General features: G+C 35.0%; 1 protein-coding gene across 1 annotated transcript in view; it reads right to left on the bottom strand.

The window, feature by feature from the left end:
* Positions 1–12139, bottom strand: part of LOC150107506 (adenosine 5'-monophosphoramidase HINT3-like) — a 151728-nt gene extending 139589 nt beyond the window's left edge. Inside the window, exon 1 of the mRNA XM_090391356.1 lies at positions 12030–12139. Within this exon, the coding sequence (XP_090247482.1) occupies positions 12030–12071 (42 nt within the window). The 5' untranslated portion in view covers positions 12072–12139. The remainder of the gene's footprint in view (positions 1–12029) is intronic.
* Between the last annotated feature and the right edge of the window lie 896 nt (positions 12140–13035).

Below are 13035 nucleotides of genomic sequence, written 5' to 3'. Positions count from 1 at the left end.
GTCGATCTTTACAGTGCTATGAGAATGTTCAACGGATGCCACAAACAAGATGGCCGTAGAGAGTGATAAATTGTTCACCACCACTACCACCAGGATGACGGAAGAGAGGAGAGTCGAGTCGGTAAGGTTAAGACTTAAATAGAGAGGAGTTGTAGACGCAATGTGACGCAGAGGGTTGCAGGAAGGTTCTTGAGATGACAGTTTGTAGTGGAGAAGGAGATTATAAGTCAACCACTTTAAAATGACTTTAAAAGTAAACGTAAGTAATGTAAAACATTGAAAGTGTTTATTTTATTTATTTTTTTATCTCCATAGTTTTTTTCACATCTGAGATAATTAAAAGTATTTCTTTTTTCTATAAATAAATAATAAATCTTCTATCACCTTTTCCTTCTCCAATGGGAGTGAAATCGTCTAGCACCTTTTCATTGTCCAAAGGGAGTGGGCAACACTCCTTTAACCCTAAGTTTTGGAAATCAGTGAGTAGTCGGTAGAGCCTCGAGAGCTCAGTTGGTGTATAGACGAATCTTTTGGTAGGAAAAACCAGGATTCGAATTTCGTTTATTACGTGCAGAACCTTTATCAGGTCTTTTCAATTGAATGGTGAGTTAGCCAGTATTATAAGGGTTTGAAGGTCTTTTCTCCCTGAAACTCTGATTTTTTGTCCCTCAAAACAAGCAAACCAGCCCCTTGAACACATATCTACAGGCATGATTATTTCTTCTTAGGGGATGCAGCAGGGGAGTGGTCTGCTGGCTGCATTAATTTGCCTTGACACATACCTATGGGATTCTTCTTCAATTTCTTTATTCTTCTGGCTCTTTTTCAACTCATCCGTTTTTACTGGCTCTTCTTCAACTCATCCGTTCTTTGGGACATGTCCCAAGGAGCGGATGAGTTGAAGAAGAGCCAGTAATCGATCCGGTTAGTATTACTGGGAGTGAGCACATTCTCAAAGCAAGTTAGAAATAAAGAAACGAAGTTTCCTAATCCTATTTTATATTTATTTGTATGCACTTACGTGTGTTCTACAATAGATTTTGTTAAGTTGCTGATTTAAAAACCATGTTTTCTCTCATAAAAAACAAACAAACAAATGAATCATTATTATTATTATTACCTGACACATCTCCATGACGCCCAAAGACTCAATGTAGGAGGACACACCACACACTCTACACACTACATAATCCACCATTCACCGTTTACCGATATGTTACGTAATCTACCATCTCTACCACCCATTCATTGTATTTTGTGTGTGTGTGTGTGTGTGTGTGCGTGCGCGCGCGTGTGTGTGTGTGTAACCGATTTACTAGTACTCGTATGAGGAATGAAAAACGAGTTTCTGGGAGCGGAAAACTCTGCTACCTCTGTGTATGATTCCCCTCTTCTTGACGAAAATTGAACTTTGATTTTGCTGGTATGTATATGCGTTTTAATATATATTTTGTTAAACTAAATAAATAATCTCTGATGATTTTTTTCCCAGACAATTTAGAGAATTCTGGGTTTATGCTGTCTTTTCATGGTAATTTAAGTTTTTACTTTATTTTGTTTGAGCTAGTTGGCAGTTCTTTTATTATTAAAATATCATCTCTAGCTATCGTTTAGTATGTTTAGTAGTTTATTAAATTCACTGTGTAATCTTACTCACCTTTAAGAAACATAACGAAAAATTACTAAACTTTTAAATTTAAGAAAATATTACTAAATTTACTAAATTATCAAATCATGCTCCAAATAATCGAAAGATATATTAACACCGTCAAGTTGTTGTTTGGTGATTCGCCACTATGAAGCTTCCTTGAAGACTCTTAACTTGGTGTATTATTTATAGACAATGCCATTAATTTTTTCTCACTAAATTTTAGAAAAAGTGTTGTATTTATTTTTTAAAGGTTTTAAAGTTCATTATTTCAAGATATTAAAAATGAAATATAGCACATTTTTACTGCAATCACCTAATATCGTCTTCAGATTAGTAGCTCAGTAGAAAATTGAGTCGCTAGTATAAGTCGTTTGAGGAGTTACTGGTTAGTGTTGTTATTTGTAAAATAATGAATATATAAAATCGTGACTAGTCTGTAGAGAATTAAAAACGGTAATATGAAGAGACAAGGCCCTTTTTCCAGTTGGAAGGACGAGTGTGAGTGTGCCGGATGACACGCGAATGCCTTATGCTTGAGCGTATCAAACACAAATGTGAAGTTTGCAGATGAAGGTGTAATTGTGTAGAGCTGCTTTTTCTGCTATGAACAGACACTTGGTTGTAGCGTCTAAAATAATGAAACCAGCTTTGGATACATAACACTTCTGAATAGGACAATGCTTTCTACAGTGTGGCAGTTGTAAGAAACAGACCCTTGTCTTTTAACATGATAGCGTATAAGTCATATTAAAGGTGCAACTAGGACATGCTTTGATAGCTTCACTGACTGAGTTACGACCTCAATCTAATAGAATTTATTTGGGACGAAGTGACATTTTGGGTGACAACCAAAGTTTCAGATCGTATAGCAGAAAATGCCAGACTAATATATTATAAAAAAAAAATAATAATCTGACGGCAAGTATGCCTAGAGGGTTGAAAAAGTATGATCACAAATAAAGGTAGGTCCACTCGCTGTTGATAAACATGATTTGAAATATAATGCTATCTCCAACACTTGTTTCAACAAACACAGTATTCGATCTCTCAGATTTCATCTCTCGGATTAGAAACAAATCACTTGCTCGAAAATAGAGACTACAGACGTGGAAGCTCTGAGAAAAGTCGGGAGAGGGAGGAAGAGTGATAAAAGCCAGCACCAGTAGCAAAACATATTATAAATGAAGATATCAGAAGGAAAAATACCTTCGACATTATCATTATTTAAGGATGTTTAAGCAGAGTTAATGTAAGATTTTATTGTCACTTAAACATAAGATATGAACGATTAGCAAAACAGGATTTCAAGCAAAAATTGCAGAAAATAAAATGACCACGGAAAGACCAAGATATGCGTGGGTTGATGCAATAAGAGTGCATTTTAGAAGATTGAAATGTGACAGCTGATAAAGTCAGAATCCTGAAAAATAATGAACAATTCGCAATAAATTTGTTAAGAAACTAGCGATAAAAGGTTAATATGACTTTCATAATTTCAGCCATAAATAAATAAGTATCGTAAAGAGATTTTAAATTCAATTTTTGATTCAGAAAAAATCTAGAGTTTTAAATCCAAATTACTCACAATGGAAGTCATAAAAAAAATTACCATCTCTTATTGGAAATGTTCCTTGTAAAATGCTCCCGATTTACCAGAAATGTCTGTTAGGAAACCATTCTTATCTTTTCCAATACCTAAGGTTGCCACTGCGACATTAATCTAAGTGCATATTAGTAGTCATTATCACGGAAATTTTACAGTAATTTGACGCTATCAAATCCTTGTGCCAATAATAATTAGTGATCAGAAAGATCTGATAGTTGCAGAAGGAGATATAAAACAGAATATAGATGCGTCATTCTTTTATCTTAAAGCCTTCGCCTACCCGAACTTAGGTTGTAAATTCTGAAAATAATTACTGAATTTAATTATTAGATAAGGATGAAGTTTATATATGAACTTCACTGCCAGAAGGAAAAATCCTACCAATGTGTTGTAATCGGAGAATGCTTCGACGTCAACTGAAAAAGCCCTTATAAAGGTTTCTCGAACAAAACCATCTTTTGTTTTATTCGAATTCAATTGAACTTTATTCAGAAAAACAATGAAATTGGGCAAATCTACGACGGCAATTTGTTGTAGAAAGTATCGAGTATATATATACCGTTTGGAGTTGCAAGGAGTGTACGGTTTTCAAATAGAGTCATCCCTCGACTTACGTCCTTTCAAAGATACGTCCGTGAACCCATAAGGGAATAAATAACATTTTCGGCTGTACTTTCGAACAAGAAGCAAGCGAGAGTAAGGTCAAGCATGCACAGTGGTCAGCGGCAACCTTCCTCGGCAGTCGGCATGTGTCTTCAACAGTTCCTCTTTTGATTTTGTGTTTGAGAAATGGGTTATTTGGTATTTATCGTTAAATATATGGCATGGCCCCTAACCCGCACAATCAAAAAACCTAGTGAAGAATCACAGGAAAAGAGGCGAACAATTGATCTTGAAACGAAGTTGCAAGTTCGGATGGTCTCATTCTACAGTGACGACCATTTTAAAAAATAAGGATAAAATCGTAGAGGCTGTGAAAGGATCTGCTTCCATTAAATCGACGATAGTAATGATAGGACCCTGTCGTCACGAAGTAACGACAGGGTCCTATCAGTGATATGGAAATGTTACTTGCATCATTGATAGAGGGCCTGAACCAAAAGCGCATACCCCTTAGCGCTGTGACCATAACCGCTAAGGCACTAAGTCTCTTCAACATGTTGAAGGAGAAAGCAAAACCCGATTGTGATTACGAATTCAACGCTTCTTCTGCTTGGTTCGTAAGATTCAAGCAGCGTTTTGCGCTGCATAATGTGAAAATGTATGGGGAATCTGCAAGTGCCGAGAAGGTTGCCAAGGAGTTTTGTCGAAAAATTGGATAAAATTATTACGAAGGAAAATTATTTGTCACAGCAAATATTTAATATGGATGAAACGTCCTTGTTTCGGAAAAAAATGCCCGAGCGGACAATTCATCCACAAAAAACTAAAATCTATGTCTGATTTCAAAGCTCTTAAAGATCGTGTTACGACTCTGTTGGGGGGTGGGGGTAATGTGGCTGGAATATTACAATATCCCAGCCACTAAATGGTTTTAGCCATATTACAAATGGCTAAAACTATTTGTAATATGGCACAGTGGGAATCCACGAGCTATGAAAATCATTAGGAAGCATATACTTTCAGTTCATTATCGGAGAAATAAGAAGTCGTGGATGACTCAAAAATTGTTTGCGGATGCCTTAATCAACTGTTATGCGAGTGAAATGGAAAGTTATTGTGTGAAAGAAAATGTAGAATTAATTTTTTTTTTTAATTTTAGATAAAATGCTCCAGGTCATCCATCTTATAACGGTGATCTTCACCAAGTTCAAGGTCATGTTTCTCCATCCAAACAATAATTAAAATAACAGTATACTTATTACAGTGAAGTCCCTAACCCGTATAATTCTGTTGATTTAATATATCGACTTACGTCCGACTCGAGTTACGTCCGGATGGAACGGAACCCGGACGTAAGTCGAGGGATGACTGTATTTTGGATCGTGGACAGAAAAAAAAAGTTCGCGAACCATTGGCTTGGTCCATTAATGTGCGATTCCGAAAGGGGAACTTCCGTAACGCTGTCGCAACGACAGTGTGCTTATTTATTCTTGAATTGGCAAGACTTAGGTTTCAACCATGTCTAAGATGCAAGATACCTTTATAAGGGCTTTTTAGCTGATGTTGAAGAATTTTCCTATTTCAATACTGCGATATTGTAGTAGGATTTTTCCTTACAATCACTTGAGTTTTCGCATCCTGGGCTCAGCTAAAATTATTTAAGAAAACATAATTAAACATAATTAATGTAAACATAATTAGGCATCACAACTGTAGGATCTAAAAATTACATGCACTTCAAAACTAGTAGATTTGATCTATCTTAATCACATGGTGCTATAATAGAACGAATAGCAGAGACATAAAGAAAAATGTAATAAAAAAATTAAAATAATAAAAACAATATTATAATCACAATGAAAACCTGTTGTTAAAGATGAAAAACCCGTTGAATTAAAATATCTGAGATATCATACGGGAATAGCAGGGTTTTTCTCTCAGATACTCGGGTTTTTCATCCCGTGTACAGGCAAATCGGCCATCAGATCACACGCAATTTACAGATAAAAAAATACTATTGTTGGTGGTGATGGACGATTGTAGTTGTGTGCAGTAAGAGAATGAAGTAGTAGGGGAGACGGTTAGAGTGTGTGGCGGGTGGAGTAGAGTACTTTCCCGCGATGAGCCCTTGGACTCCTTGGAGGTGTTACGTAATAATAATATTGACTTCATATAAAATCTGGACAGATATTTCTACTTTATGAACGTATGTAAAACATTTCAAGAAACTCTGAGCAAAGCTACTTCTGTCAATACATATACTCACGTATAGTATACTAAATGTACTTAATTTCAAGAGAAGCCTCACTAGTGCCTAGAAAATAAATAAAAGAATGTGTCCTAATTTGTTCCTAAATATTGTTAAGTTATCATCATTTTGCAAAATTAGGAAAACTGTAGAACTTTATCAAGTTTGGAACCCATCGAGCTAAACAACATTCAAATTATGTTAGTAGCCTCACTCCCAGAATGGTCTCAAACTTAAAGAAATTATTTAGAAATTATAGAAAATAAATATATCAGTCAAATTAGTTTTATTTTAGCAACGATTTGTGACTGGTCTCTGTAAATCCTTTGTTCAGTTTTTTATTTAATTATTTTAATGTAGGAATGAAATGCTGCGATGATAGTTTACAGCACTATATTCCAATGAATGGGGAATAATTTACAGTCAACATGGAAATGATTTTTTTTTTATCCAAAGAAATATTTTAGGTTAATTTTTATGATGTTTTATAACAAATATTGTAAACTTTTATTATAATAAAATTTTCAAAAATATATTTTTACTTTTTTCTTGCAAAATAAATAAAAAACAAGAAATCTATTTACACATCTGTTATTATTTATTCGAAATAAAGGTCAATCCCCGTGTGGTGGCCGGGATAAGAATAGCTCCACTGCAGCCCATGCATGTCGTACGAGGCGACTAAAATTGGTACCCAGGGAGGGTAATGGATGGCAATACTGTAGCCAATGAAGTTTTAGCTGAGGCTCGGATGTTGCTGTTACCCCCCCTGCCATGATCAGAGCTTATAGCTCTATATTACCCCATCCATACATTTTCTTTACAGATAACGGGGAATATGAAAAGCATTTTTGCTTCACCCATCTAGCCAAAATAATAATAATAATAATAATGATAATAATAATAAATAAATAAATAAATAATGAGGTAGCGGGGATAACCTCCAGAGGTTAACAGGTAGCAATGCTGTAGCCAATGAAGTTTTAACTGAGGACCGGCTATTGCCGTTACCCCGCCATGACCAGAGCTTATAGCTCAATAACACTCCATCCATACATTTTCTTCTACAGGTAAAGGGGAATATGAAAAGCATTCTTGCTTCACCTATCTAGCCAAAAAAAAAAAAGTGAGGTAGCAACGAAATTGTTCATGTAATCTGTTTATTCATTTGCGATCTTTATTAAACTACTAATTCTTAAAGAAAGCAAAGTTAAAAGTATTGATTCACAATTTCTGCCATTCTCATAAACCCCAGTTTACACATTCTCCTACTGGAACGTTCCTATAAGAGGATTTTTCGGTATGGTCAAATATTCATTTTGTCTTCGTTACATTGCTTAAGCTAATACTCTATTAAGCTTATTATTATTATTATTGTAAAGTTCCTTATTTTTTTACTTATTTTATTTCCAGTTTTTTATTAAGGTGATATCTAACATTTTATTCTAATTAATTAAAACCCACCTTTGAATATTGAACAGCAACAAAATAAAATCAACGCTCATTTATTTCTCTCTGCCATCAGCGCAGTTCGCTCTCGGATACCAATGGAAACGACCTTCCAATAACCTTCTGGTACAACGATAACAAATGTAAACTGCTTAAGCTTCAAGGAAGATAATAAGGATCGTAAGATGCAGGGAAGTTCTTCTCCTACAGGAGAAGTAAACTAATTACCCAACTCGACATGTGGCACTCGTTAAGCCAGATTGAAAGATTGCCTGTAAGTCCTTCATGAAAAACCAAATTTGAATGCTAATACATTACGAAGACTAAACGAATCGATACCGAAATCTTTGGAGAATTAAACTTTATAAGAATCTGAACAGTTGCCTGTTTTTATTCTTTATTCACTTATTTCTTACCAGAGAGAGAAAGAAAAAGAGAGGTATTAAATATTAATTTAGTTAACATACTGATTTTCGATACTTTGATTATTTATATTTAGAAGTATAAATAAATATTTATCAATGTTTAGGTAAAAGTTGTTGGTATATTTTACTCTAGAAAAAATGTTTTAATCATTAACAATGGTTAAAACATTTTTAACATACTTCAAAACTTCATACTGTTGTCTGATTTAAGTTTCGACAGTCCAAACAGGGGAATATATTACAACTATTGATATTACGACTATCACTTCGTCAGTTATGACGTCATAAATATTCTTAGTTACTGTTTCTGTATCGCGTATCAGATTCAGAATAACATAACAGCCCTTCATTATCGTTAAAATTTACCCACTGATCACGATCCCAATGCATTTTGCATAAAGCTGCTTACTGTACAGGGTAAAACGGGGCTGAAGGACTATGAATCAGGATTACATCCCAGGTTTATACTGTGTTACGTTTTACGATTTGCTACAACTATTCAATCAATGTAGATCACATATTCATTAAGGCTTGAATAAAGGCATGTTTTATCGAGTCTTTCACGGTAGTAAAAATATATTCCAGTGTCTTCAAAATATGATAACTACCGAAAACCTTTTCTTTTCTTTCAATCATTACCACTTCGTTATCATTTAATAGCATAAATTATTTATTAATATATGAACTCAATGTTGCGATTTCCAAGCATATTTATAAGAAAGTGGTCAAAGAAGAAGTATCTTGTTTAATGAGATTATTATTGTTGTTTAAACTCAAAGGAATAAATCTCGAACAGCAAAGTCGCATTCTTTTTATTTCTAGGACATGAAGAAGCTTCATCGGCTTTTCAATCGGAGATGCGTTAGTTGATCTCTTATGCAGTGCTTGTCAGATTTTTCATCCCGCATGATATTTACACTTACACTGCTGGGTTTAAGCACCGTTAGAACGTAGGTGGGTACCTAACATCGCTGAGACGTCTCCACAAAACCTATCAAGGTCTCAAGAGCCAGGACATCCTGGCAACTGCGCTTTGGAGGAGTTCTGGACAATGTCATGGATATCCTGAAGTGAAAAATCACGTCCTTTTTGATGTAAACATTCACACAGTAAAGACTATTGAAAAGAGGTTTAGATGTTTCGAAAATACGCAGTGATATTTAAGAAATATTAATGCATTTCTGACAGAAGAGTTTCCCAGCCTCTTTCTCACAAAAATTAAGCACTTTTATCCCTTTTTTTTTGCTTTTAATTTCATGAAAGGTTTAATGATGATTGGTTGTTTGCTACAGAAACTAGCTCTGAATGAGGTTGTGGCATTCTTCGTACTTTAATCGAATTGCAGGTCAAAGCGTCGTAGTAATGGGAGTAGCGAGAAGGGAGGGAGACGAAAGGAGATGGGGGATCAGGGAAGGGGAATTAAGCTGTTGCGGGACGCCAACTTTAGGAAGCTCTATTACACCCCGAAACGATGAGCTATAGGATGCGGGGACAGGACAATTGAGCATTTGCCGTGTACGTGTTTCTCAACAGACGAGCAGAAATATTAGTCAGTCACATTCTGGCCTCTCACATCACGGTTGCAATTCAGAATAGGTGTTTATATTTTTGTACACGTTATACTAATTGAAATCTCAATAAAAAGAAATATCTGTAAATTTTCATGTTTCAAAATTAATCCATACTATTCTTGAAATACGCGAACATAAAACACAGTTGTATATTGTAAGCACTCGACTTAATAGTTAAGCCATTGTATTAGCTGATAAACGGGAACAAAAAAAAATAAAAAAAATAGCGTGTAGTACGTAGATATTATATTTCAATTAGAGCCTCTGAATACCATCTGTATGCTCTAAAATATTTAACACAAATATAGTTTCTTTCTGCGAACTACTAGTATATAACTCCCAGTTCGCGAGTAAAATCTTCATTTGAAAGCACACGATGCGATGGGTTTTGAATACAGAAATAAATGCTAAGTTGAAAAGCAACGAATATGCAGAAACTACAATGAATCGTCTCTAAAACTCTTACATTTGAAGGCGAGTTAGCCAGTCTTATGCAGTGGTGGTCGGGTTTTTCAACTTGTCAAAGAGGAAAAACAAACGGCCAGAAGTATCCACGCAATGAACAGATATAAATATATTGGCGTACAAACCTTACTTAGTCTCTTTTGCCGTAAATAAGTGTTTGTTTGTGTATGTGTGAGAAAGAGAGAGAGAGAGAGAGAGAGAGATTGTTAGTAAAATAAAAGAGACTGAAGGTCATGAATTACTTTAGATGAAATCGCATCTTCTGATAGCCCCATGAGAAGTATCCGAAAATGTTTTAATTAAATAAGCCTATTTGTTTGCCTGGGAGTTGTGCTTTTAACTAAATTTGAAATCAATAGAATATCCTAACAAAACATAATCACAACTATAATTGCTGTCACAATGAAAACTACGTGAAAACAACATTTGTCCCTAATAGCATTCTTTCATTGCTTAATTATAATAGTCTAACAGATCCCATTATCTGCCCAAAAAGTCGAAGAAAAAGGTACACAATGTTAGAACGTGATTACATCGTAACCATTGTGTGCTGAAGTAAGTGCAATGCTTGCAAAGGGCAATTGCCTTCTATGACTAATGGCTGACAGGCCGTTTGCTTTACATAAGATGTTCTGCAGAGGACGGACCTTTACAGGGACGGCATCATACCAGAAGGCGAAATAGCGCACCGCTGTTGTAGACTAACCAATAACGAAACGCTGTGTATGACTCATGCGCATTGTTGAACTTTTACCGCTCACAAAACTAAGAGTCATAACAATCTTCGATAAGAGGTGCCATCTTGAAAGAATCTAAACATTTTATTTGCTTTTAGATTTTCGTTTTGCGTGTCCAATAACCGACAATAATTTCGTGATCATTCCGTGCTTTAGCTAAGACACTTAAGGTATAAGTGTGTATGTATGTGTGCTTTACGGAACTACACATCGGAATTTGTTTTCGAAGATTGTTTAAATAAATATCGTTGATTTTAATCAAAGTTTGCACAATTCGGTAAATGTAAAAGTCATGACGAAAATCATCATAACTGAAACTCGTAGAATAGTAACTGTTTCTGGAGACGAAATACACAAGCTTTTTTAGTTACGTAATTGGAAGAAATTTAAGAAATGAGAATAATGTAATATAACACGCAAAACGTAAATGAATTTGTCAAAAAAATCTTTTTTATATTCATATGTTATCGGCCAAACGATATTTGTAACATCAGATACATACTCTCGTTCCCAAATATAATAATGCAATTGATATGCTCAAAATAGTAGTTTATGTTACTTTCTAATAAGGTTTTAATACTGCATGGATAATAAACATCATATTTATTTTAAAAAAAATAGAAAAATTATCAAAATATGGGTGAAATTCAGATATATTAAATGTCGACGAGTACTGAACAAGGAAATGTAAAGCTGCTGATTTTAATGAGAGAAAAGAATTTTCTTTCTTTAAATTCTTATTTTTTTCAAAAAAAAAAAAAACGTTCCCATAATGCTATCAAACGATGATCACAGAGATCATGAAGCTCAGAGATCTCTGTGATCTCTGAGCTTCAATCCTCAGGGGATTTGAACAAACGATAGCTTATTCGATGTTTTTTTAGAAGCCTCAAGAAAAAATAAATAAATCCTCGAGATGCTGTTCCTTCTTTAATTACATTGTCGTTTAGTTCTCGAATTCTTTAAAAGGCACCCAGAATGTTTTACACGCGTGCGTGCGTGCGTGTGCGTGTGTGTGTGTGTGTGTGGAAATCTGAAAACAACAACAAGAGAAGGACAAAGTTTATTCAAAAAGTGAATCATTTGAGAAAATACGTTGTAAATATTTTAATATTAAGATATTGCTTGTCGGTAGGACACTATTTTCGGTGTATGCTACAAAAAAAAAATCTTTACTGTCAAAACTACAACACTAAGTTTTAACATGTCCATCTTTCCACTTACAACAACAACAAAAAAGTTAAAACCCAGATAACCGTTTATCTGTAACTCACCTGTCGAGATATTGTACCGGGACAGTAGCGGCTCAAACACATTCACTTGAGCGCATGTGCACGCATACATACACACACACACACACACACACATACTTCATATCCGCGCCCACGTTTTACCATGAGCGCGCGCACACATAGATCCCACACAAGGTGACCTTTATGTCTTTCTGCTCACCCCTCCGTCACCATCCACCTTGCACACCGCCAGAGGCGGGACAAACGGCAGAATCGACCTACTTTATTGATCTTCCTTCCGCTTCGGAAACGCGATAGGTCGGTGTGGAAGCACTTCACATTCGATCTACGCCTGTATTCTTTCAGTCGACGTTATCTGTGAAATGCTATTGCCTTTCTTCCTCCACTACTACAAACCCTGGCGTAATGCAGGTGATCATGCATGCGATCATCTCTTCAATTTTTTTTTTTTTTTTGAAGAAAACCCAGATGCTGTCTTTATATAACAATAGCTCATTAACAACGATAATGCCATCCTATCTATTTATCTAATCTATAAATCTTTCTATTCATCTAAAAATCTATACCTTAATCTGAGTATTAATTCAGATACACAAAGAGATGGAATGCTCTTATCCAAAAAACTAACGTAATTTGGATAAGCTAAAATATTTTAGCTGATTTATTAGTGTTTCGAGATGGATTTATCCTGTTTCAAATGATTTAACTCATTGGGGAAAATTTCTCTCAAACTATTCCGGAATTCTCCACATCCCTTATACCGAGTGTCAGTTAATCGCGATCCTATTTAATAATATTTTTTTTCTAAATGATTTTGGTAACTTATTAAACTAAAAAAAGATCGACAACATGGATTAGGATTCTTCTTAAGATGGGAACATTCATGTCTTATCAGCTAAATGTGAATTGGCAGCGTACGCCACCATCTTATGAACTATTGGTTGTAATGTATATTTTTTGTCCGTAAATTGAGTGTGTTCTCTTGACCAATTTGCCTGGCTGTTGGACAAAAAAGCCTGAGTTTCTG

This window comes from Typopeltis vanoorti, chromosome 4 (assembly GCF_054136105.1).
Source record: "Typopeltis vanoorti isolate ZY-2024b chromosome 4, IOZ_Tvanoo_1.0, whole genome shotgun sequence".
Classification (NCBI taxonomy): Eukaryota; Metazoa; Arthropoda; class Arachnida; order Uropygi; family Thelyphonidae; genus Typopeltis; species Typopeltis vanoorti.
This window is presented reverse-complemented; position numbering and strand designations above follow the sequence as displayed.